General features: G+C 43.5%; 1 protein-coding gene across 15 annotated transcripts in view; it reads right to left on the reverse strand.

Annotated features, from left to right (window-relative positions):
• LOC118234757 (receptor-type tyrosine-protein phosphatase mu-like) overlaps positions 1 to 27,117 on the reverse strand; it is a 179,887-nt gene that overhangs the window by 47,096 nt on the left and 105,674 nt on the right. For 6 of the 15 annotated variants that reach the window (XM_035431553.1, XM_035431552.1, XM_035431562.1 and 3 more), the window contains exons 12-16: positions 20,139 to 20,412; positions 17,764 to 17,800; positions 15,934 to 16,008; positions 11,634 to 11,769; positions 9,162 to 9,191 (exon numbers count right to left, since the gene is read on the reverse strand). In XM_035431553.1, coding sequence (XP_035287444.1) covers positions 9,162 to 9,191; positions 11,634 to 11,769; positions 15,934 to 16,008; positions 17,764 to 17,800; positions 20,139 to 20,412 — 552 coding nt within the window. The remainder of the gene's footprint in view (positions 1 to 9,161; positions 9,192 to 11,633; positions 11,770 to 15,933; positions 16,009 to 17,763; positions 17,801 to 20,138; positions 20,413 to 27,117) is intronic. The other 9 variants (XM_035431554.1, XM_035431564.1, XM_035431563.1 and 6 more) reach the window with 3 other exon arrangements.

Consider the following 27,117-nt stretch of genomic DNA (forward strand, 5'->3'; position numbering starts at 1 on the left):
AAACCATCAATTGAAAGATTACATATTTCAATGAGGAAACATGACAGCCACAATATATGAAACAAACTATAGTTTATATTAGCCCTTTATAATCCCATTCACATCCATGGTATTCTACTACTTTATAAAGCAAAGATAAACCGCAGTGCTTTATGACAGCTGTCATAGCTGACATATGCTCTGTAAAAAATGAAACCAAACATGTAGGCGTATCTGGTACATTGCTGTCAGTTTCCATAAAACTTATAATTGCTTCATAAATGTACAATGCCACGCACGTGAAGGTGTTGTACAAGGTTGATGACAGCCTTATGAAATTATCCTTAATGTAAAACGTGACTGCAATACCGTAATGTGGTCTGAAAGGCTGTCGGGGGCAAAGCAGCAAATTGTAATGCTGACGTTCTCGGTCCCTGGAACCTCAATCACGAAATACGTAACTTGGAGACATAAGGACACAGTTCATAAATATCCCTGGGTTTGTAAAACCCTTTACATGCATGAAAGGACACACCTCAGAGGGTTAACCGAGGAGACACGTCTAGTGGCGCGTTTCATGTAGAAAGTTCACAGATGATTGAAATAAAAGTTTTTCTGCATGCCCACCCCCACACACACACACACACAAAATGTAATGTCCTTCAAAGGTCACACGCACCTTTGCTGAATGTTTAAGGTAGAGTTGGGTTTCAGCAGTATAACCTGGGATTTTTTTTCAGTGAGAATGACAGACACAGTGGGGTGGCAATTTCAAAGGCAGTGAATAAAGCAGTGAAGGTTTCACCATCGTGAGTCAAAGAATATTTGCTCTTGAAAAAAAAAAAATACTGACCATGCCACATTTTTTCCCAAACTGTTAGCACAATGCGTTTACTTGAGCATATGAATCCAACCATCTGTCCATCAACTGTCAACTGGAAACCATCCACTGAACACAAGCATTGTCATCTTGTGCACTTCTGAGATGCGTTTGACTGTGAAATCAATACATGGAAAGTGTTAAATAATCATTTGAAAAAGAAAAGGGGGGAAGTGATTTTTTCCACCGAAAAGGTGCGCATTTCATGTGCAAAACACAGCTGTTTTAGCTCATCTTCCGAGTTAAAATCCCAGAGTGTCATCGAAGCCTGGCATAAACGCAGAGCGCCTCTGTACCTTTCACAGCCGCTAAGCTTTGAAACCTGCGTTTGGTGTATTCACCCGGGAGAGGGCTGTGATTGAACCCCCTCCACAAGCCACTGCTGGGATTTGACAAAGCGTAACCAGCCTATTTCCCAGCAAATGTCAGGCCTCGATCCTTCTGGGGAGCGCGGTGGGAGCGCAAGCATAGAACAAAACAAAGAAAAAGTATTAAACAAACGTGAACGTGTTTCCAATAATAATAAAAAATACATCACGGAGGTACCCGCTGATGCAACTAGTTCTCAACCAAAGCACAATCTAACATATTTACAGAAAGACCTGTGATGTGGGCTTTTTTTAACGTGCTTAAACGTCGAAAGTTGGAGAATATGGAGTTAACAAAAGTGAAATTCGGGCGACAAAGAAAGATTTACGGAGAGTTGACGAGAACAATCACGAGCCGGGGAACGCATCGCAACGCGCTTCTGCTGCTGATTGCAGAGGAAAGCCAGTGTGCAATTTTGAGTTGGCAAGCGGCACCACGTCCCCTCGGCTTGTTTGTCTGAAGCTGCTTTTGTCTTACGTGAAAAATTTGCGATCGTTTACACGCGCCGGATGCTTCAAATTGTGCCTGTAATTACCATTTCGGCTGAGCTACCAGGCCTGCCCTCCCATGAAATCTGAGGAGCGAGCCGTATTCCTTTTAAGCCCTGCGGTAATGAGAAGTTAACCGCCACACACCCTCGCAGGGGGAAAAAACAGGACAGAAACGGCGACATGTTAACATATCTTTCGGCGAAGGAAAAAAAAAAAAAAAACAGCGGGGTGAAGCCGGCGGCACGGAACATCCTCAAAAACGTGGCGCTCAGCGTGGCGGAACGAATTTCGGCGGCGAGGAGGAAAAAGCGACAGACAACAGGCGGGGCGGCCGCGGCGACGGAGCGGCCGCGGCAACGGAGCGTCCGTCATTAGGGCCGAGCGCGAACGGGGGGGGCGAGATGACGAGGGGGCGGGGCAGAGAGAGGCGCGTGCGGCGGCCCGCATGAAAGGCCGCCTTTGTGCGGCTGGGGAGGTGCGGCAGCTCAATTCATCAGGCCGGAGGCGCGGACGTCCCGCCGCGGATCCCGCGGTAACCCGCCGGCTCCTGCCTCGTACAGGAAGCGCGGGAAACTTTCCCATTGTCCGTGCCGTTTCACGCCGTCGACTGATCTGCGATCTTCTGTTCTTGTCCCTCAGGCATCATTATAGCTTCTGAGCTTTCTTTTAAAATAAGCCAAGCTTTCAGAATAGCAACGCAGAATAATTGAGGTCTCTGAATAATAAAGGCAACGTTTCACATGAAACCAAAATTAAACTTTTTAACTTCCACATTTCAGGTGAATTCTGTTTTCGCTATTCCCACATAATCAGAGAACTACGTGGAAGAAGATTAAACCTATTACCATGCGTATGTACTGTAGTACATACCTTGCATGCACCTGCTTAAGTTGGCTAAAGAGAATTCCTGATTTCAGCCATATTGGCTCTATGCTGAGAACCTTTTCCTTCAGTTGTGGCTGACCCAACTCCAGGAAAAGAAATTCACCCACCTTGACAGAAGCTGTTCATGTGGAGGCAAATACTTCCATCATTCCCATCTACCAGGATTATTCTGCCTTCATGGATCACCAGCCGCTTGGAATTTTTTGTGTGTCCCAGGACAATGTCATACACTTACAATCCAAGGAACACGTCTGGTTGGCTGCAGCGAGAAACTAGCCTTCTCAAACAAGACTCACCAATGATCAATGAACTAAAATCACATCTATCGTTTACCTGGGTTTCTGAGCGTTTCTCCAATTTGGAATATTCAACTTTGGATGCCCGACTTTGTTCCATCAGTCACATTTCCCAGTGGGAATTTGGAGGAGTGGGTGTGTCCTCTGAAGTACATTCTACCGGCTATCACTTCCTGTCAGTACACTTCCGGTCCCTATGAACTACCTGTCCCTGAGCACTTCCTGTTGCTGTGCAGTCCGCCAGCTGAGCTATACAGTCATTGTATCTCAGGAGTAATTTCACACACAGGCCAGAGGTGTCACGCTTGTGCATCCGTGCAAGACCCCACTTCCCTGGGGGGACACAAATACCAATAATACGCTGACCACCGCCCACCATGTGCAGTGGCCTGGCTCAGACATATTGAAACCCACTGCTTACAAGGACAAGCTACTCAGAAGGCCCTGGGCCAGAGTTTTCCTGAGAAGAAAGCACTGTCCCTCACTGCCTCTGCCAGCCTCAGCATCAGTGATTCACATCAATACTTTTCACTGTAAAAATAATCTATATGCAATATAGCGCGTTCTAATATTTTCACCGTGCTACTGAAATACAGCACACGGACCTGAAATGAGATGTGTTAATTTACACATGTTCATTTAAACTGAAAGACAAATATCGGTAAAACGTTCCGATTAGAGGCTGTCAGCATTGTGCAACTGAGAAGAAAAGAGATGTGGAGGCATGACAGCGTAATTGTCGCATGCGAATTCCAAACGGCGTCGAAGCCGCGCGGTTCGGCTCCGCCGCCGCACCTCACAAAGCCTCGGCCGTGATAACCCCGAAGAGAAAAAACATCATTTCAAAACACCGCGCCGAGCTGACAAAACATGTCAGATCGCAAATCACAGCGAAGACTTCTCAGACAGCGGTGCCACCTCCAGCAGAAGAATCAGATGTGTAGCAAAAATACCGTTCTGCCCTTTCAAATTCACCTCTATCAGTTTGACGCGGGGACTCAAAGCGTTGTGACGACGCACGCTACTCAGATCGCGCGGTGAAAACGCTCTTCGAGAGAGGCGCAATCAGTCCAATCGACTGACTCAAAACGCCTTTCACGAGTCAGCGCTAGAGTGACGTTCCTCGCTACTGACTCACCGGCTGCAGAATGCACACCGCCCTCTTTCACATGGAGAGCGCAGGTGCCCTGAAACTACATCTGGCGAGCGTTACAAAAAAAAAAGAAAGAACTAAAATAACACAATTGTTTCTTTGATCTACAGGAATACTGTTTAAGCCAGCTGTGTCAAATTCAGCCCCTTAAGGGTTGCGTTCCAAGCAGCTCCGCTGACTGAACTGGTCTGACTGGTTAATTAGCCGTAAACACTCACACCTGCGCAGCTCCCAAAATAGGCTCCACTGCGGTAAGGTAAAATATTTCTTGAGGACAAGAAGAATAAAAAGAAAAACCTGAGTATTGACTGGAGTACAAGCAGAAATTTAAATTAAAATGTACGCATTTATGCACTATTCTTGCAGAGGGCACAGAATCAATGTTCCATTCCCCTAAATTCAACAACCCATAAAAAGTGTACAGTAGAACATAACATACGTGATACAGGTCATCCGTAAATCAATATGAAATTTGCTTCAATATCCCTAAAAAATAAATGTTTTTCTGAGGATCAACACTTCAAACCCAAATCCAAAACCCAACCATTTTAGTTTATAATGCCGTTGCTGATCTAGGATCATATTTGCATGTAGGGTATAAAAGATGGATAAAAAGCATTTTAGGAGGCCCATAAATATCTCTCAAAAGATTCTCACACTTTGCGGTGAAAGCAGAGTTACTTTCAAGAAAGTACACAAACCTCAATTTCCCTTTTTCAGTTTTCAAAACTATCGGGCTACTGTTTCTCAATTGGTGTTTTTTTCTTCCTGAAGGTCCATTTGGAAATGAAGCTTTCCCAGGACAAAATGAGTCAGACCCTTTGTTATGAGAAATGCTCAGAATGGATTGCTTCTTTACCCATGACTCAGACCCTCTCCGACCCTCCCCTGTTCTAAACGTTACTTTTTCAGTTCTAAATCACAGTTTCAAAGGGTGAGCAGACTGAACTTCCTGCCGCCAGCTGTGCAGGCGACAGACGCAGCACAGGCACACTCGCAGCGTCTGCGGCCCGGATGTGAAGCCTGCTCCGGGGGGGGGGGGGGGGGTACTGCCTCTCTAATTGCCCGGGGGCCCGGGCCACACGCCTAGCAGCGGTGGCTGGTAAGGCTCCAGGATCCTAATTGAGCGGACGGGACAGGGTCCAGCCGCAGATGTTCGGAGACGAGTAGCCGTCCTGTGGCAATAACGAGGGTCGCTGGTCGCAGAACTTTATGCGCTTAAAGAAAAAAAACAACAAAAAAAATGGCAGAATGGGCGGAGTTATCTGAGGGCAAAGAGCCGCCTGGAAGGTTAGCGCTCACGCCGGGGGAAAAGCGTAGCTGCCGCTAATGCAGTAGCCACTCACGGTCCAGATTCTCATTAGCATCCACAGCATTGAGTGATGAATGCCAGTCTATTTACGGAGCACTTTCTACGTGACATCTGCTTGAAATGACAGTCCTGGCAGCCCAATCGTGGCGGCAAGGACGTTCTACAATGGCTGCTATAAAGACCGTGACTCTGGTCGCGCGGTGGCCCTCTGCCCAACGGTAAAACTATGCCATAGACTGCTATAGCAACAGAGCGTCAGGCTGAACCCCATCAGGAGAACAGCTAGTACAGCTACAAAGCGTTCAAACCCACTGCAGCTTCACACACCCTCGCTCTCCTGCCAAACCGTTCGACAGCCTCATTACATTTGCTTATTTGCACCGAAGTCACTCTCGTCCGCTGCAGCCAGCACAGCTGAAACATCTGTCCGGAGACGAGCAGGGTATCAGAGCAAGGCCTCGCCCAGGAGCCAGACCGGCTCCAGTTCCATCAGAGGTCCAGGTCCGTTACCTTTCTCTTTAAATGAAGAGTGCTGTTTTTGGCAGAGGCACAAAAGGGCAGAAGCGTCAGGGCAGGCCGGGCTTTTCAGGGACAGCCAGGCCAATGAGGGGACTGCGGTATTAGATGTCTTTATTTTCTGGACTGTGCGAGTGTTGTTCTTTGTTTAATAATAAGTTGGAAGGACGGATTTAACACAGCTGGCTAGCTCTATTTTCTCCAGCACACTGAGCGCGCTGTTAGAGGGCAGAGGCTATAAATTCTGCTCCCCTCTCCAAGCCCGCCTCAGCCACCCTTAATTATACTGTCACCTAATTATAAAGTTTGATGCTTTGCAAAGAGCACAAAACGGAATGTCATTAAAACAAACAACGGCCCGAAGAAAAAAAGCAAGGAAGAGGAAACGATGACAGCTTACTCCCTCGCCGCGGACCACCTCGGTCGATTTGGCGGGAGAGGTCATTACGCGGCGAGCGGCGGCATCGCAGGGCGCGCTCGGCGAAGACCTGTCACCGTGATGAAAGGCGAGCGGGCGTGTTCGGCCGCGCCGATAACAGGGCGGAAATCGCCTTCCTTTCCCCTCTCCCTTCCACCTCCTCTCCTTCCTCGCCCTCAAAACACGCCGGCTGTCAGCGAAACAAATGCGCATCCCTTGTTGCAATTAATTCGATTCTTGTTGTGCGTGAGGCTCCCTTGTAGGATTTAATTAAGGTGTTCACGCACCCGGCGCCCTCCGCTAAGCGGACTCAGTTAAACGGGCCTGTCTTCTCATTCTGCGGGGAGCGGTGCAAAATGACAGATTTTATGATTTGTGTCTGGGGTGAGCCGTTTCGGGGGGCAAGGGGGGGGGGGGGGGGGCACGCGGCCCTCCACCACGCGATAATCCGTCTTTTGATTTATGGAGACGCTTTACGTTGCCTTTCACTTCCCCGGCTAAAGTGATCTGTGAAATTAATGAGGACCCCGGCCTGCCTCGTGTTGCCAGTGTCGTCGGGTAAATTAGCCCCGTGCAGCTCTCTGCGAAGGGAGCGAACGCTCGCTGTCTGCTTTTTTTCCCTCCGTTTATTGGCAGGGCTGGATATCGGGGCTCTGCTTGATTCCCCCCTCTGGCAAAAGCACAGATAACAAAGGTTCCACCTGTTTGGGAATATTTTCTTTCAGCAGGAATTCTGAAAAATAAAACAGTGATGACACCTTCACATGATCACCTAAAAATGACTATGCTCATGGTCATGATTTTTATGCAGTATACTGAAAATTGTTTCCAGTTTTGAACAGACGTACCATATACATAGATGTTAGATTGTCTCAGTATAATGCGTAGATTGCAAATGTATGCAATGAATGCATCTCTACAACAGTAACAGTAACACTCATTTAAGTCATACTGTAGATCCTTCACATCAGCAGTCAATAGGAAAGTCAAGATTCACAAGCTTTAGCTCTCTCTCTCTATCTATCTCTCTCACTCACTGGCTCACACACACACACACACACACACACACACGCACACACACACACACACACACACACACACACACACACACTTTTCTCATATGATGCTCCTACCTCCGGCTGGATCAAAGGACCACTGCTCAAATTTTAATTGAGCTTCTTCAACATGAAACAGATCAACCGACTGATGTTCCACACAAACTAGTGCACATAGACCCGACAAGACCTACACTGCATGATGTTAAGCAATTTAACACATTACAGCTTAAATCACAATGCTCAGAGACAGAGCGCTACTCCCCTTTGTCATATAATATGAGTCCATGGCAAAACAAATAAAATTCAGTCTAGGAGGTTTTTACAGACGTGCTCTTGTGTTTTCTCTTCATCCTACAGATAATGCTCAATAATTCCATCCCTGTATCTCCTTATTTTTGGCAGAAATATGGAGAATTGGACAGCGACAATAATCATTATACAAATCCCATTTTGATTTAGAGTGTGGTTCAGGGACACAAATAAAATTAAAAGTAATCTCACCAGTCTTAAGCCTGTTTCTCTGGTAGCAACTTGGTAGTTTAGCAGTGACATCCAAGCTAGAAAATCTAGCTATCACACATATTTTGCCCCAAGCAGTCATATCATATAATTTTGTGCTGTGCTCTAAACCCTTTCTGATTTAACCAAACAAACTGCCAAACCTATGCAATTCCCACATTAAAAAACACTGCTATCCAATACAACAAAAACCAGCATAAAAACGTTAATTTACATTATAAAGCATAAAGTAACCACAAAAATAAATACATAATCTTCTGCATAACTGAACTACGCATAACTACAAATGCAAGATACCAATATCCTATTTTCTCAATGAATTAACTCGAAATCCCATTTAAGGCAAGCCAATATTAGTGCTTCTATATGAAGGTCTATATAGATGGGGGTCTGCATGCTACCAACCAATGAGAAAATAGTTCATGAAAAAAAGCCAACATAAGAACATTGAGCTTTGAAATGAACACAAAGACGTCACAAGAGAACAAGAACAAGGGACACCGATGAAGGGCAGGTGTGGGTGGGGTGGGGCATTTACAGGTGGAGCTTGGGCAACAGCAGTAACAGTACTGTTTTAGCATGCCTGTACTGAAAAGCAGGACGGTGTGTGTGGGGTTAGTTGCCATTCCCATAAATCAATGCAATGTGATTATAAAAAGCAGCTTTACTCTGATATGGTTCAGCAGGGGAAAAACCTGCTGGTTGCTTTTATTTATGTCAAATGCAGGAATTATACACGTGTAAATATCAGGGAACAAGGGGTAAATATCAAATATTAGTTTCCCCTTTCAAACTAGAGCAAGAAAGCATACAAGAAGACCGGCACTTTCATGACAGATTTTGACAAGCTTAAAAGAAAATCAATGATGTCAGATTGATGTCTCTGATTTCACAAACTATAAAAATGACAATTCTATAGATTTTTCCCTCCCTCGTGGTCCTCATGGAATCAAAACTATCACTGATCCATGAGCCAACCAGTCGTGAAACACAATAATTACAAAAATAAATTATTAACCATATTTCAATTTTTTTTTTAAACAGAGCAGGGTTCCTGAGTGTCATTTTCCTGGTGGGAAAAATGGCACGTCTGAATGAAAAAGCCGGTCCTGACGCTTGCAGAAGTTTGAAATGTGAGACGGAAGTTCTCCCGTTCTCCAGCTAGCACTGAGGGAAAGAGCTTCAGAGCACAGGGGCCGTCATCGTGTTAGCAATCACTCTTTACATGCACGGCAAAGGCGTGGCAGACAGCATGGCACTAGCGTTGCACAAAGTGGTTACTTACAGGTAGTATGTGTAGGAGTGATAGGTTCTTCTGCCAAGTGGGGTGGTGGTAGGATTTAAGCAGTGGGGGAGGGGGGGGGTGGGGGTGGGGGTTTGGGGGTGGGGGAGGAAATGGGATGGAAGGAAAGAAAAGTAAAATATTAATGTTTAAAAATAGAAATGAACAAAACCATATATGGTGACATAAGTGTGAAAGTGAGGGCAAGGTGATCGCTGGGAAGTATGTCATGCTTGGACGGGGCCCCCTAAGAACTACTTATTTACCTTACATGCTACCATAGAGTGCTAAGGGAAGGACTGTCCTACCATAGAGATACTGTATACTGGGCAGATGCCCAACCTGGTCAGGATCAGTAATTCAGCCAGCGGCCTTGCTATATTATTAGAATTGCATGGAAAGGGATAAGGACAAAGCTGTCTGGAAGTGCCGCAGTGCGTTGATTAGATCTACAGTCAGCGAGACACCCCCTCCGAAGAGATAAAATGAGAAAATTCACTCGGATGTCACTTGAACGGGTCTCATTTAGATTTTACTTTATTTATTTCTTTGTAAATTCCTTTTCTATTTTTCTATTTGGATATGGTCATACATTTTTTTTTTTCAAAACTAGGTTATATTTAATTATATATATTTAAATATTTAGAACACGAGAATGTAATTTAATACTGAGGGGAATCTTAACACAGAAATTAGGATTTCTTACAGCAGTTCAAAATTGAAAATGAATGACTACAAATAAGACTCAATAGGTTACATGGCCGCCTTCTGATCTTTTCATTTGAGTAAAATATACGAGTTAAGCAAAGAAATTATGCAGGCCAGTAATCACATCTTCCCCCAATCAGGACGCACCGAATAAAAAAAATTGATACGTTTAACAGCTCGCAGCATAAAATTGAATTCATTCAACTGATTAACATGTGAGACACAACATCAACCTCTACATCCTCATAAGCTCATTCAAGACTTTTAATTCAGTCTGTCTTTTGCAGGCAGAAAAACCCTTCTATAAAAACATCTCTATTGTTCAGTGGCCCTTTTTCCCTTCCCATAACTCCTGTGGAGATGCAGAATTTCTACATAATAATGTGCGCAGTCATAACTCGTAACAAAGTAAACTTTGAAAAAGGGGGGAAATTAGCATGTTATTGCAGGCCTCTCTGTCTACAAAAGAAGTTTGATATTTGCACAGCGATTGTTCCTGTGGTTTCTCGGAAGGGCATTGGGGCCTTTCTCTGACATGGGACCATGGCTAATATAAACTTGCCTGTAGCTACATGCCCCAAAGACCTCTCTTTCAGCCTTTCATCAATTTTTCCTTCTTATCTGACTTTTTTTCCATGAGATAAAACCTCTGAAATATGTTCCATTTCCCAGTCCCAGGTCACTAAAACAGTGGCATTTGCCCGAGCGTGGGACTGATTCAAATTAATTTTTCATTGAATAAAGCGTATCGCAGCTATGAATGTTTTTTAAACAAAGAGCATCAGTGTTATCAAATCAATTATTTAAGATTCAATTGACAATGTGACAGTTTGGAGGTGAAAAAAGAGGAGAGTAGGTGAGATTCAGCTTTTATATATTTATGTGCCCTCTGTCAAATAAAATATCTCTTTTTTGTGCTGCCCTGTTCACAAACCAAAAAGAAATGTTGTTTTTCCATTGGAGTTGGTAATGAAATAGTACATAGACATGAAATAACATTTATGAACACACTGTATTGTGCAAATGCAATGTATTGAGATAAATGCAACAACAATAAAAGGGAATATTCTGGAAAGCTACAATTCTGCACTACAGTCTGCAATCATGCACTAACATAATGTTTTTGCTCTATAAGCACAACAGGAAACGGGAAGTGCTACAGCTGATTATCTGAGCCCGAGGACAGAGATCCAATTACTTCTAACCCACAGCCAGGACATGCTGACAGCATCGCAGTTAATCTGCCCAGAATCTAGTTTAAATGCTCAGAAACACGCTGAAAGAAAAATTTCCACTTCCTCTTTATAATACCTTGTGCGGAAAGGTAGAAATGTAGCTGGTATGATATAAGGCTAGCTCTACGACAGCTCCAGGTTAAAAGTGCTTTCATTGTAATTATTACATTTAACTCAATTGAATTTTTTAATGATTCAATAATAATACCCTACTGTGATGTCAGTACAGAGATACAATTTACGGAATTGTAATTGGCTGCAATTAGGCATGGATTATGCAGATACCTGCACGCATATGAACTGAGCAAATAAGGCTCAGTTCAATAATCAATCTCAGAAGTCTGGCCCCCTGCATCTGAAGCTCCTGGGCCAGCAGGTTTTAGATTAGAGATTTTTGAGTCTCCTTACAGACCTTCAGACTTCCTCTTGCGGTCACGCCATAAAAACACAGCAATACTGTACTGGCAACCACAGTGCATTCTGGGAAGCCGTCACAGTCGTGACCCGTAGGAGGGGGCGCGGGGGGTCCTACCTTTTCTTCATGACCAGCACCACGCCAAGGAAGATGATGACGAAGAGCAGGATTCCAGCAATGACCCCGGCAATCTTCACGGTGTGGTCAGTCTGTTTCTCCGGTTCGACTGCATCTGGCTTCCGAGTCACTGCCCCTAAAAGTAACAGAGGATCAGAAAGCACACCCACAGTGTTCTACGACAGGGAGACAAAGCAAAAAACAAGCTGCCATCTCCCCACAACTCTCAGTCACATCACTGAAAATCACTGAAAACACAGGAGGGGACAAACATCCTGTGGACTCACTATTTAAACTAAACATACTGAAACCTAATAACCTCAACCACAAGCAAAAGAGTGACTAGTATCAGCAAATACTGAAAATACACAGAAATATCCTGACCTAGAGAGGCTCAGTCTCAGTCTCAGACTGTACTGCCACCTCCTCATTTTAAATTTCTCTTCCTTATTTAGCTTCATTAATCAAGGAGTTGTCAGAGGAAATTAGAAAAAAAAAAACACTAGCCTCTTCAGTCACGACCTACAACAGAAGAATATCAAGTGATAGTGAATTAGATCTGATAATTCAGACACCTGAACACAATCAAGCACACAAGAATATAAAGTACAATGCAAAAGAACAGTACAGACAGGCAGACAAGCAGACTGCTGCACGCAACAACCACGTGATCATCCGCTCCATATGCTGGGGTTTGAATCTGAATACAGTATCTGCCCCCAAGCTGCGACGTCACTGCGGGGAACCCAAGCCATATACATCCCTGTCATAGCACTGGAATGAGAGGTGAATATTAAGCCTTAGCCCTTCTTACCAGGCCACAAAAAACCTCCCTTGACTAATCAGAAAAGTGCCCCTATGGTTGACCAATAGAACAGCAGATCGTACTGAGCATTTAGAAACGTCACACCACACGAAACATGCAGGCACTCAGACCATCCAACTCTGAAAATATGGTTTAAAAATGTGTCAAGGTTTTTCTCCAAAACAATTCATTTAAGGCACCAGCAACAGTAGATGTTCACCTTCAACGAGAATTTTGGCACAAACTAATTATTGTTATTTTTCTTTTTAAAAAACAGCCCTAGGACCACTTTAACCACTCTCCTGTCATTAACACTTTGGTTTAATTATTTCTTGTTTCTGAACCTGTAAACGAATGTGCCTTTCCTCCTGGTATTAGTCCTCGAACCCGAGGGAAGGAGAGAAGCTCATTTGTGATGCGCTGCAGCACCACTGTTTTCTTTGTAACGAACACAATAAGCACTTTTCTGGCCTTTGGACAGTAAAATCTGGGTCGCATATGGTGAGAGGCAGAGACTCAGACTCAGAGTAATTTATTCCACAAGTATGCTGTGGTGGGTGAACACGCCCGGAGAGCGCGCTTAAGATCTGTTCCGATGAGATAACCCACACCTCGCAGCGACAACTGCTGCAGCAGCATCTGCCTCCCTCCTCCACACACGCGCGCATACACACACACACGCGCGCGCGGACACACACTCACACACACGCACATACACACACACAAACACACACACACACACACACGTACACACGCGCACACACACACACACGCGCGCACACACACACACACACACATACACACACACACGCACATACACACACACACTCACACACACACGCGCGCATACACACACACACACACACGCGCGCACACACACACTCACACACATACACACACACACGCACATACACACACACACTCACACTCACACACACACACGTACACACGCACAAACACACACACGCGCGCACACACACACACGCGCACACACACACACGCGCATACACACACACACACACACGCGCGCGCGCACACACACACACTCATACACACACACGCGCATACACACACACACACTCATACACACACGCGCATACACACACACACTCACACACACACACGCGCATACACACACACACACACATTCAAACACACACACGTACACACACACACACAGACGCACACACACACATTCAAACACACACGCTTACATACACACCAACTCAAACACGCACACATTCAAACGCACAACACACTCACGCACGCAGTCACACACACAGAAATGCATGCATGCATGCACACGCAGACACAAACATGCATGCACACACACAAAAACGTGCATGCACATACGCACACGCGCACACACACACACAAACACACTTAAGCACACATGCACACACACACAGACCCTCACTCCTGCAAGCACACACACATAAACCTGTTGACTAAATATTGAGACAGAATGCAGTTATAGCTCACAAGCCCTATCCCTAACCCCTGAGCATCACATGGCACAAAAAACCTGTAGACAGTCAGTAGACTGAGGTATTCCATCTGAAAAGATCTCTGGAGGTTTAAACCCCGACTTCCTGTGCCAGTTAGCATGTCTCTGCACCCAAGTCGCTGAAACTGGACTCCATCATCTGTTCAGGGTGGCACGCTTTCAGAGAAGCCTGAAAATTTGGGAACTGGATTTAAGGCCTGGACTTACAGACATGGGGCCTGTACCACAAAGCAGGATTACTGAATTAGCTGCATAACTGCACTGAGTAAAACCCGGATCAGCTCTTTTTACAGATGTTCCAGATTAGAGAAGGTTCTGGGTTTTACTCAGTTCAGTTAACCAGCTAACTCACTAATCCTGCTTTGTGATACAGGCCCCTGTACTGTAAGTCAGTGTGTTTTATAACATAAAAAGCCTTAATGCAACTAATGAGCAAGGCCGTGCTACACAGACAGAGCTCCAACTCTCAAGAGTGGAGTCCCTGAACACCATCTTCTAATGAAGCCTTCTATCCAGAGAGATTTACACAGCTGGATATACACAGTGTCCATTTATACAGCTGGATATATACAGAAGCACCTTGCTCAAGGACGCTGTCCTACCTAGGAATCGCACCTGTAACCCATTTAGGTAACAAGGCCAGTTCCTTGTCAATTATACTACGCTGCTGAATATATCCCAGATCAACAAGGAACTCCCTCCGCCATGGAGAAGGTTCTTTCAGATACGGCAGCGAGGTTCGGGTTTGCGCCGTCTCCACAGCCGTGGCGGTGCGGATTCCTGTGTTCTGCACTCTCAGTGTTACCAGCTGCCGCGCCGGCGGAGAATCCCAGGTTTTTTTATCCTTAATAATTTGCTCTCGTTTCTACCACAAAACAGCCTTAAGGAAAACAGACAGTGCTCTATGGAAGCTGTGAAACAGTCCCACTTGTAAAAGGGACATCTGCCGCATTCCTGTATCAAAGGGAAGCGCTTCCATCCCCAAACACCCACTACCTTAGTTTCCGCAGGAGATGCTGTCAAATAAGCCAGCCTGTACAAATGGCGGTGCTGCTGCACCCTGAGGTTTCAGTTCCCAATAACAAAGTGTCTTCTTATCCAGACACATGCTGTCCACTGCAGCTCAGTTTCTCTGCGCACATGCATTAAATATGTGGCAGTATATATTTAAAAGATTATTCAAAAAACAAAGTGTGCCTTATAAATTACTGCCTTATAAAAGGCCTGCCTTTTCAGTATTTAAGGGTTAAACTTTTAGATTAATGAGTGCTTGACAGAGAAAAATAAGCCTTCGCCCTTGCTTTGACAAGAGCGCAGTAAATATTTAAATGTAATTTCGCCACCGATGTTGCAGCATGGTGGCTTTGTCGTACATGTCTTAAAGCGGCAGTTCAGACTTTTGTAGAAGTCCATTGATTTTTCCCTTTCCAGGAAAACTGTGCCTCAGCAATGAATAAAAGCAATTTGTGCAGCTTTCTGCAAACAAAGGTTAAACAGAAAATAGTTCTCTATAAGGAAAATTCCAAATAAACGCATCAGTGATCAATTTACCTTGAAAAATAATAATTGCAAACAATGTAACATAATCAGGGCTGTTAAACACTTAATTCCTCACCATAGGTCACAGAGAAATGTGACCTCAAATCGATCACCCTGACATAAAACATCACTCACTCAGAAAACAAAGTGAAGCATGATGGAAAATAAACAAGTTTAAGCTACCAACACTGGGAGAATACACACACACACATGCACATACTGTACACACACACACACACACACACACACGCACAAACACACACACACTCGCGCACACAGACACACACACACATACATACACACACGTACATACAGACAGGCACACACACACAGACACACACACACATGCTTTTGCACACACACGCACACACACGCACACACACGCAGACACACACACACACACACACACTCGCGCAGCACACACATGGCTAGGCAGCAGAGTATCTGACCTGTTAGTTGGTTTTCGCCAGCCGCCGGGGCGATGCGTATGTAGGGAGTTGTGAGCTGAGTGACGATTATGGCGGCTAAAGGCAAAGGAAGAGACGCAGATCCAGGAGGGCATGCAGAAGGGGAGAGAGAGAGCCAGACTGAGGCTGCAGACTCAGGACAGAAGATCATCTCAGTCACAATGCAACAACCAGAGAGGAAAGACAGAACTCTTTACTGGGGTGATAGCTGGTGATCCAGTAGTGCATCTTGCACAGAGTCAAGCATTCTCTTCTGTCAGTACAAAGTTTAAAATCATTCAACAATCTACAGGGGTGTTACCAGATCTGCGTTAAATGGGGTGTCCATTAGTTCTGTTCTTACGTCATAAGGCTTGTAGTTCATACTTTTTGCTTAAGTTAGTTAGTTAGGGTTAAATGTTGAATGGGTTATTATCAGGCAGGAAATGTCAAACTATCTCATGTGATTGGCTGTTTCTGCCATGATGGGCATCTTGCCTTTCAACTGAAACCACCAGAACAGGTTAAAAAAAATAAAACACTAGACCTCTGCATGAATCCATAGACAGCAGCTGATGAATGATCTTTTGCATGCTACACATTGACTGTCCCACATTTACTGGCTTTATCCCCCACATTTACTGACTGGTGCACACTGATTGACTGTCTCACACTGACTGTCTCTTCCACCCTGGTCACGCACAGGTGTCACAGGACAAATAAAAAAAGAAACGGTAAAGCCTGTGTCTGTCTCACATGCCCTGGGGCTTGAAAGAGCACACACTTTCCTCAGTGCATTCCCACTCAAAATGCAGGGACACGGCAACAACAGACGTGGCTACGTCAGCCTAACACTGTGGATACAGAGCGGCAAATAATAAAGGCAAAATAAAAAGAGATCATTCCTCTCAATGCAATATTCCCTAATGGTGACATTACTGACAGGGGTGCAGCATGAAATTCTGGGTCCTGTGCAAATGTGGTCTCCGTGGGATCCCTTTCCCTTTTTAGTCCAGGGCTTTTGAGTACCCTCCCCCCCTACCCAAACTGAGATCTCAACAAATTAGGTCTGATTGCAATATTCAGAAAAGACTAGCCTTTATTTGACATTTCCTCTTTAAATCTGCTATAATTTTTTTGATGAAACAAGTAAGCTGTCGGGGGTGTTACTATGCTCACAAAATGAAAGCACTGTTTAATCAACATATTTTTGTTAATGCCTGCCTCTTGAACCAATTTTGGCAGCAGACATTTCAGAGTTTAATCCTTCGCTTGATATACTGTTCAAGCCCACAATTAATGACTAATTGCTGTGAATCAATAAGGTGAATGCCTGCCTGCATCGCTAAATGTTTTAAGGGACTCAAACCATTATAAAATACTTCCTTAAACCTTTACTTAAATCCTTCTGTTAGAATGAAGGCACTAAGAATAACCCATATCTGCAACAATGAACTATTTAAGCAGACATATCCTGTGATATTAAATTCAGATTAGCATTCTAGAAATGGCTCATCCAAAACGTGTTTCATTTACTAGCTGTGTATGAGACGTGCCTTGTTCAATTGGAGAGGCCAAACTAAGTATTATTAATTCAGCGCTAGCTCATCTGGAACAAAGACCAAAATACACTATGCAATTATGACAGCTTACAGAAGTACTCATAATAGCGTCGTTTTAAATGGCACATTGTGGGTGAGATCTGAAACCTTCTGTTTGGCATTAAGTTTTTGCATTATAGGCAAACCAGTCTTAAACAACAAAATGTTTTTCTGAACCAATCAAAATCTGTGGAGAGATCACTATGCTTTCAGGCACCAATGACAGTCCTACCTTTGGTGGCGACTCGGACGCAGTCAATTTTGGTTTCCTATTTCAGAGGGACAGAAAAAGAAAAAAGAGGTGTCATTATTTCACTGGTGGGGACAATATGTGTTTATATTACACTACGTTATATTACATTCCATTTAGCAGACGCTCTTATCTGGAGCAGCTACCCCAGTTTTACACAGTATCCATTCATACAGCTGAATATTTACTGAAGTAATTCAGCTTAAGTACCTTCCTCAAGGGTACAATGGCAGTGCTCTACCAGGGAATTGAACCTGCAACCTCAGAATTACTATCCCATTTTTTCTTAAGCATTATACTGCACTGCCGCCCGGTATTAATGGACCTGTGTCTCGCTAGAGCCCGTCCTCATCTCTCTGACCCAAACACTCTCCTAAATCAACCACACACCACGTGCATAAAACATAAAACATAAGCACAGTGCTGCTGGATTCGGGATGATTCCGGAAGAAAATCTGAATCTGCAGGTTTGCGTGCGTTCTCCCGACAAGAAACCAATGCTCTGCCTGAGCTGTCCTAGTGAGATCTTTACAAACATTAGTTTTGGACCACTCCTTTTCCCCTTTCCTGATGTAGAGTATGGAGCGCTTAGCACAAGTGATAGTTCAGCTGAGTTTAGCGCAATCACTTCACATTGAAATCCAAGTTGTGAATTTTGCTGGCACAGATTAGCCTGTACATGTCAGGGACAGACAAGCCCTGCACCCGATACAGGTAGATGTGTAAGGTGCTGGCACAAGACTCCCCTTCTCATTTGAGTTTGTGGAATGCACACAAATGAGTAAATAGACATCATTTTCAGGGTCTCATTTTATCCTGTTGCTTATCACAGTAAAAAATGTTTACTTTATAAGGTGCATTATTTAAAAAGATAACGTTTTAAAGGGAGAGGCTGTTAAATTATTGAAGTTAAATACAAAGATGCAGTGAGGGTTAGGTAAGTGCATCTGCTCATCTGCAACTGGAAATAAAATTCAGTACTAATTTGAGACTCCATTAGGCACAGACAAAGTCCGTTAAAATGCATTTGCAAAAAAAAAAAAAAAAGAACCCAGAGAAATAAAAGTGGAGTAAAAGCAGTCGCATAGTTGTCTGTGATTTGAAAAAGTCAGGAGTAATAATAATCCAAAATGCACTCCCACAGATTCAATAATTTAAACAAAAAAAAACAAAAAACAGTTGTTTGGCTTGCATTTACACGAAATAACAATAATCAATTCAAGCCTGAATTAAAATATCCATTGACCGGGGACCTATTATAGAGGATGTGAATGTAATTTGCATTCAGCTGTAAATAAGTTGAAGTAAAAAGACACTGTGATGATAATTAATAAATAGTACACACATTTGTACTTACTCTCACACATGCGCATTTGCTAACTGAGGGCATTATATTTTGCATAACAAAGCGCTCCAGTAAGGCTTTTACACCAAAGGCATACGAAAATTCACTATATACTGGTAATTTACTTATAATGCCACAGCACATTTTAGGATGTGTCATAGCATTATAGGTCAGCGAAGAGATAACAAACAGGTTTCTCATACAGAAGAGTGTAATAGTAGTGGCACAAATTCACCACCTGTTCTCATCCTTAGTCAAGTTCTGATTGGAGTCCACACTCCACATTCATATCTTTGTTTTAAGACCTCTCCCTCAATTGATGCCAATCCAGCCTTCCGGGGAACTGATGGAAAACTGTCGAGCAAGGTCAAGGAAAACATCCAGGCTAATGTGGATGAAAGAGGTCTGAGCACAGACGAATAGCATCGCAGGAGAGGTGCAGAATACAAGCTTGTCTGAGAGCTGTTTGTTAGCACCTCTCTGTCTATGCTCCAGGAAAGCTGTCTGTCTCGCTCGCTCTCTCTTTCTTTCTCTTTCTCTCTCTGTCTCTTATCTCAATACATGTAAACTACACCATAATAATATTTTAAACAGGTTACATATATGTTTTAAAGGTTTAATATACTATAAAAGTATACAAGTTATAAATTATACAGATTTTCTAAAATTATTACTACTACTACTACTACTAATAACAACAATAATAATAATGATAATAATAATAATAATAATAATAATAATAATAATAATAATTTTTTATTAAAAGTTTAATTCCCTTATTAATATTTACATTTTCAGCTTTCTGGTAAATACAAACCACAGGCTTAAGAAAATATGAAGATAATGGCTTTTAACAAATTAGGCTATTCAGTTACTACAAAAGGATAAAATGTGCTTTTGAGGCGAAAGCATGCAAGCACAGTATATAGTTTGTGATGCAGGGCCTGACATACGCCCTGATATAATGTACAGATGCGTTTCTATGGGAACAGACAGCAGCAGAGGCACCCACCCCGTTGGCTGTGCTGACAGCCTGGTAGTAGACGCTGTAGCTCTTGTGGGGCAGGAGCGGGGCGTTCCAGTAGCCACTGTAGGTCTTGTTGTCCCCGATGCTGAAGGGCTGGGGCGCCTGGATGCCCGCGGCCGGGAACTCGGCGGTGAAGTAGTACTGCGAGTTGAGCAGGGTGGCGTTCTGGAAGTGGATGGGCACGGGGTAGCAGCGCAGGATCTCTGCGGCCCTCCTGGCCCGACGGGGGCGCTCTTCTTCCACCACCACCTGGTACACACTGCGGAGAGGGAGGAGTCAGGCCTGCGCGCTATGCTAAACATGACCACCACCTGGTACACACTGCGGAGAGAGGGAGGAGTCAGGCCTGCGCGCTACGGTAAACACACAGTCAGCACTATGCTCGTGGTGGCTAAACATTAGCGCTTAACTTCAATCCACAACGAAATGGTGTTGGTTTTATTCTTCACAGACAATGTTTGGTAAGTGTTGTGCTTTGTGAAATGAACTCACATTTAACGGTTGTATTTATTGATATTGACACGATTGTTAACTTGATATTAAAAAGTTATTGATAGGGTTATATACTCCAGGCTGGTAAATTGGTTTAGCTTCATGTACTTCTTGAGAAAATCTTGGGCTTTACCCAGTGGGAATAAATCCAGGGAAAGCTATTTGGACATATCAACCACTTATTAATCAGTCTTGCTAGGCCTGGTGACTTGGGTGAAGCTTGCCGCATTGCATCCAAACTTATTTACCCAAGTAATCATTTACTCCAAACTCCAATCAGGTGAACTGGCAGACATAAAGTGATAATGTTAAGAATGCTGCAGCCGCTGTGATCCACCTGACCCACAACCCACATTTGAACGTTACACAATTCAGCATGGAACATGGGGCCATTATAAGTGGTAATCGGGAAAGGTGAGTCTTTCTGTAAATATGCTCCAAGTGTCTGTAGAAAAACGGATATGAGGAATATGCACTGCAGTTCTGAGCTAACACACAGGTGAACTGCGTGGAACAGCACCAAAATCCTCGAGATTATGTTCACACAGGGCAGTCTCTGTTTCCACCATTAATCAACCCCGGTCACCATTGGTTCATTTTCTCAAGAAAGCCTGCGGTCTGAATTCAGCAGTGGGAAGGATTCTGCCAGCTCGTTTATCTCATGACAGCTGGAGAGCCCCATCGATTTGGGATTCAAACTGCTTGAATAAAAGTCTCTCTCAAAGGAATCCAGGTATTTTCTACTCAGTTTCACAACGGAGATGCTTTTCACCCCGATGCGCAAAACACACCTGTTTTACAGAATGTTTGGACCCCACGGACGTCAGCGGACCCTCGCTGTGAAATTAGCACCACAGAGCCCCGATAATTGGGTGCGGGGTGGAAAAGTTGTATGGGGGGGGGGGGGGCAGTGGAAAGTCTTTGTTCGGGGAGGATGATCAGATAATCTCAGCCCCAAAGCCTCCCTCTGCTCCGTGCCGTGGAGATCATATTGGTGCTCTGAAGCAGTGATGAGAGATGAGAAAGGAGGAAGGCTCAAGTGAAAGGGCTCTTTATTAGCAGGACGTGCACCTGAGGAGCAGAACAGGGCCGCGCAGACGAAGCCCCAAGCCGCCGGGCCCCAAAATAGGATTCCTCTCCGGCTCCGAGCAGCGCAAGACAAATTACCTCTGCCAGTATCCAGACCTCCTCTCTATTTGCCATTTAATAATTTAAACGCCTAAAGGTCAAATGCCCTCTTTTCAATTCCCCTTTATCAAAGCCCCATGGTTAAAAAAGGATACTTTTGTGATTCCAAATGCTGACAACGGTTCTATTTAACCTCATGTGTTCTGTAAGCCCCCAATGCAAGGAAAAGCAGCCTTGAGCCCTGACCATAACAAGAATAACGAGTTCAAAATATCCAACCCATGCTAGCGTGTTACCATACATGGATTTATTAGTTACTTGTTGGTGCAATTCTCCTGGGGGGAAAAAAATATGTAATAACCAATGATGACATTTTTGCAAACTGAATAGAGAAGGATTTTGTAAGTAAATAAAAGCAAGTAAAAAATATGTAATTGGGTTCAAATCCTATACATGTTAATGCATGGAAAGTGTACTGGATTTAACTGCATTAGCGCTACAGCAAAACATCCATCTGCTAACCAAGCTCAAGTCGGTATGGTCTGTAATGCTAGCAGTCACACTGAGGGTAAGAGCCAGAATGAATGCATGCAGGAATTCTAAGCCCGACATTCAGTTTATCAGGCTTAATTGCTGTAATTTGTTCCATATTATACTTTATTCAATTTAGAGGGTTTTGTGATATGTACAGTCATGCTTGGATGAACTCAAATTAATAGGATCTATGCATATACACAAAAGTAATGCGTTAATCAACTTAGTAATTGTGGATAACTGTGCACTTGGGAGGGAATGAGCCAATTACCACAAACCAAAAATATGAACAGAAGTGATAACGTATTAGGGAAAAGGTTATTGTGCCACAATAACCAGATGGGGGCCACTGTTCCATTCTGGTCAGTAATCCAAAACAAACAGTAATCCAGCTTTAATACAGGCATATTGGAAGTTAACTCATGACCCGAATAATGAGGAAAATTGTTGACTAATACTAATCTGACCTATGGACACTAATAAATTACTTAAAATAATATTAAAGTGGAATAATCTTCAGAATCAGATTAATCCATGTTAATACCATACTCTGATTTTAAATGTAATACTATAACAGAGGAGCGTACCTGCTTTTAATCTTGCTTAGCCATTGTATATTGTTACAATCTGTCTTGTCATTATGATTTTGTTTTTACAGTATAATTGTGTGTTTATTTCCCCCTTGAAAGAGATGTCAATTGAGGGTTTTCCTGGTAAAATAAGGGAAAAATAGATTATATTTTAAAAAATGACAAGGGGAACTATTATAGATTTGGTGTATGGCATCATAAATGTTCAAATCAGCCAGTTCTTCTGTAGACAAATGCCATGCTTTTCGCTAGGTAGAGTCGGCTAAAGAATTTCCTGCCCCCAGTATAATGTGTAACTTACTAATAAATAACATTCCTATCTTCACTAAGTCCTTGCCCTATTGCATCCAGTTCAACACACACATAAATGTGCACACATGCACATGCACACACACACACAAAACACATCACTGCGTGGTGATAAAATCTGTTGCAATGAAATATTAATTAGAGCAAAGAGGCTGAAGAGAAATATGAAGTTAATTACCATCCCGTAGTGGGAATAAAGGGTTAGGTGCAAACTATCCTGTCATAAACAGATGAGAAGGGAAGAAGCGAATAGACCATTTAGACCAGATTTAAGGCCTACTTAAAGGCCATCTATAACATAAAAGAGACCGCTGGAGCAATGAATTATGGGAAATATATGCCAGCAGACCCTGGGACTGCATACAGCACACATGACAACAGCTTCACTTCTGGCATTGTAAAATAAGGAAACAAAATATGCCATGGTCCAAATTTGTGATTTTTACAAGAGTAAGAAATTGATGAATTGGTTTTAAATCCATAAATACTGCATATATTTGTGTGTGTTCATGTTTGCGTGTGTGCGTATATGTATACGTGTGGGCATGTTTGTGTGTCTGCGTGTGTCCCTCAGGATATTTCATTACGGATACTGTCAACACAACTGAAAATGATTGTTCCAGCCATATACCACAGCGCTTTGTATTCGACAACAGGTTTTTGTAAAATATCTCCCCCAAGGTTGCCTCTTGTTTAATGATATGAATTACAAGGATGTGATTTTTTTTTCCTTCAGGCAAGATAGCAAATGCCGATGGCAATCAGGCTTCCGGACATTATCAGGGGATTTTGGACAGATTCATACAAACCTCAACCCTGAGAGACACAGAGAAAATCAACATCTCCTCCAGTAAAAATCTCTCTGACCTCAGTTCTGCTCCGCTCGCGTCTGTGGGCGAGTCTTTCTAGTTTCCCCAGCAAGCGTCAGTTTCATCCCAGCTGGTACCTCGCCCTAAAAAAGCGCCGTCAGAACTGCAGACCGACGAAGGCCCCTGAGTGCACTTGGGCAGAAGTACGCAACTACAAGGGCTCTAGACCTAAAACAGAATTTTTTCAGTATTCAAAAAAAAAAACTCACGGGGGCTTCATCAAACGCAATTTATAAAATAAGCCTGTGACTGCGACCCGTAACTCTTGTAATAAAGAGCGTTTGGGCTAAAATGCATTATCATTGTGTTTTTTTTAGTACTTATAGCTGTTGTCAATGCAAAACACAGCCAAATGGCATCCCCCATAATTTAGCTTCTTGTTCAATGAGACTGTTTTTGCATAATGCCTGTCATCATTTCCCCCTTATGTTTCCAGTGCTTTGAGCTGCTTACATCTTGTCATTGCTCACTGGGCAAACGATGCAAATCACAAGCTAGCTTGACAGACCAAAGACTTTTGGCAGCATGCTTCAGAACACTTTGATTTTTTTCCCCAAAAACAACAACAGGGAAGTAAAAGATGAAGGTATCTATAAAAAAAGAGCTTGCATTATTCTATCAAAGTGCATTTACACTTCCCTGGACAGATCCATGCATAATTTGAACAGCTCCTGCATTTCAATGGACTGAAACAAACAAGGTCCACTTTCCAGCTAACTAAGTTCTAACTATATGTCACACCACCCAATTTAAATTCTAATCAAACTGGGTCATTTTTCTTACCCTCAGGCCAAAGAAACACATTCCTTGCCATTTCATTTTTACAAACAAGTTGCTTGACTTCACCGCCTCAGGAGATCAGTGTACAGTTTACTGATGCCCAGCAAATGAGATGCATTTGTCTCATTATTTATTTCTTAAGAGGCTCCCCTTATCCTGGGTGACTTAACATCTCTACGCCATGCTTATTACTACTGCTGTATATTTACGGATGCAGCTGAGGTTAAGTACCTCTCTCAGGGACAGAAAAGCTATGCCTCACCTGGGATTCAAACCTGCAACCCTGGGGTTACAAGTTCAGTCCCCTTATCGCTCCCCAACTGCAATGTATTCTCCTCTCTACTGAGATCTTGATTTGTTATTTTACCAGGAGGGGGGTGGGAGGGGTAACACCCAAGCCGTGACTGCAATCACATCCTGCACTTTGCCAGTGCGACACATACAAATCAATAAGAGTACATAAAGAGTAAATTGAAGCTATTAACTACCTACTATGTCCCTGTCCGGGGAAATGCATTTTTATGGGAATTTAAATAAGGTCGGGGAATTCTCCTCTCAGGTAATTGCTTCACGTTGTTCCAGGAAGGCACTGGGGAGCCAGGACTAACTGTGCATTTCTGCATCTCACTCATGACAAGAATATCTCTACTTCATCTACTACAGAATACATCAACTCCACTGACTACAGAATACATCTGTGACATTATATTTCTACACTTTCAACAAAATAGGCACAGCACAGGATAACTTTATTACATGGGATACAACAGTATCTGTATCCTGAAACTACATCAGGTGTTAAACACCAGAATATATACACTCCTTCTACAGCGGAAAGGGTATTCAGTGATCCCAGGGAAATGTGTTCTCAAATATATTCTCAAAGACCTGAACTTACAGTATTTTATAGCATATGAAATGGTAAAAATACACAACATGGAAAACAACAGTCAAACCAAGGGACAGTCTTTGGTTGTTGTTTAAATTTGCTCTTCCTTTCATGGTTTTAATGCATTTTAAGTCCAAATAAAACTGCCAGCTGGATATTCTGTACTGAACAACAGTGGTTGGTCCATGTCAATAACCTTTCCCTTACTGTCCTGCTTTTTTGTCTCAGAAGAAAACACTGACCCCTACAGCGAAACTTTGGTAACTTTATCTTGTTACTGATGTTGGTTTTAGCTGTTGCATCCTGGCATTTAACAAAAGTACATACTGTATCTTTCCTACTTAGAGGATCTATTATTCATAACCCAGTCAGTATTACCATTCAGGTCGGTAACATGTTGACAAACACTTGGACTCACGGTAATGCCTCAGGTTATGCAAAAAAAAAACAGTCCTAATTTAATTTGTACTGACTGCACAAATTTGCAATCGTCCCATATTCTCGAGTACACAGGATGCATGCAGAAAAACAATTTAAAAAAGAGAAATGAATGCGGGGTGGGGGTTCAGGATGCAATAGGGCACAAAGGACTTATTGAAAAAATTATTATAATTTGCGATACATGAAGGGCAGTTGCCAGGGGCAACGGCCCGTGTTGGTATTCCTGTACAACCCCTGCTACCCAAACCCACACCAATTAGTCTCATTGCCAGCATGCAGCCACATACATGCCTGTACCGCAGTCGCACGGTAGCAACCAATTACCTGGGTTTCACTTGGCAGTGACTGAATTGTGACCTGAAGCCCAGATTTATGTTTCCTGCGCTCTTACGTGAGCGCGACTCGCCTTCTCGCTTGTCCAGATGAGGGACCTGTCAGGGGAGCGTTTAAATCTCACCTGCCTGTCTTCCGATGCTAATAATTTTGCCTCCCGGGGCATCGGCACGATCGATCGGCAGGTCCTTCCCCAGGTGCCCGTATATCTGCCTGATTTAGAGTCCCCGTAAAAGACGGACGTCTCCTGACCCAGCATCTTCACTAAGCCAGTCCTTGCTTATTCATCTACCTTTGTCTATTAAAAAAAAAGCTCTGAATAAACAAATTAAGGGACCTGGCAAGGATTAGACAGGAGCTAGATCTTAAAACACGCTGAGGCGAAGGTTTGGTCTGGGCACACAATTCACGCAGCAGAGTTCTGCCCGATATAACGGCTCGATGCGCGCGACATTTTAACGGCCTCCCGCCCCGTCCGAAGCTTTATTGTGCTGCTCCTGACGCGTATTTGTGAGTCGGCGAGTCTGCAACCCAGCGCGTCTTTCAAACTCGAAACCCCTGAGTTGGGAATTCAGGGTAATTGTGGGCTCTGAAGATCC

Source organism: Anguilla anguilla, chromosome 8 (assembly GCF_013347855.1).
Source record: "Anguilla anguilla isolate fAngAng1 chromosome 8, fAngAng1.pri, whole genome shotgun sequence".
NCBI lineage: Eukaryota > Metazoa > Chordata > Actinopteri > Anguilliformes > Anguillidae > Anguilla > Anguilla anguilla.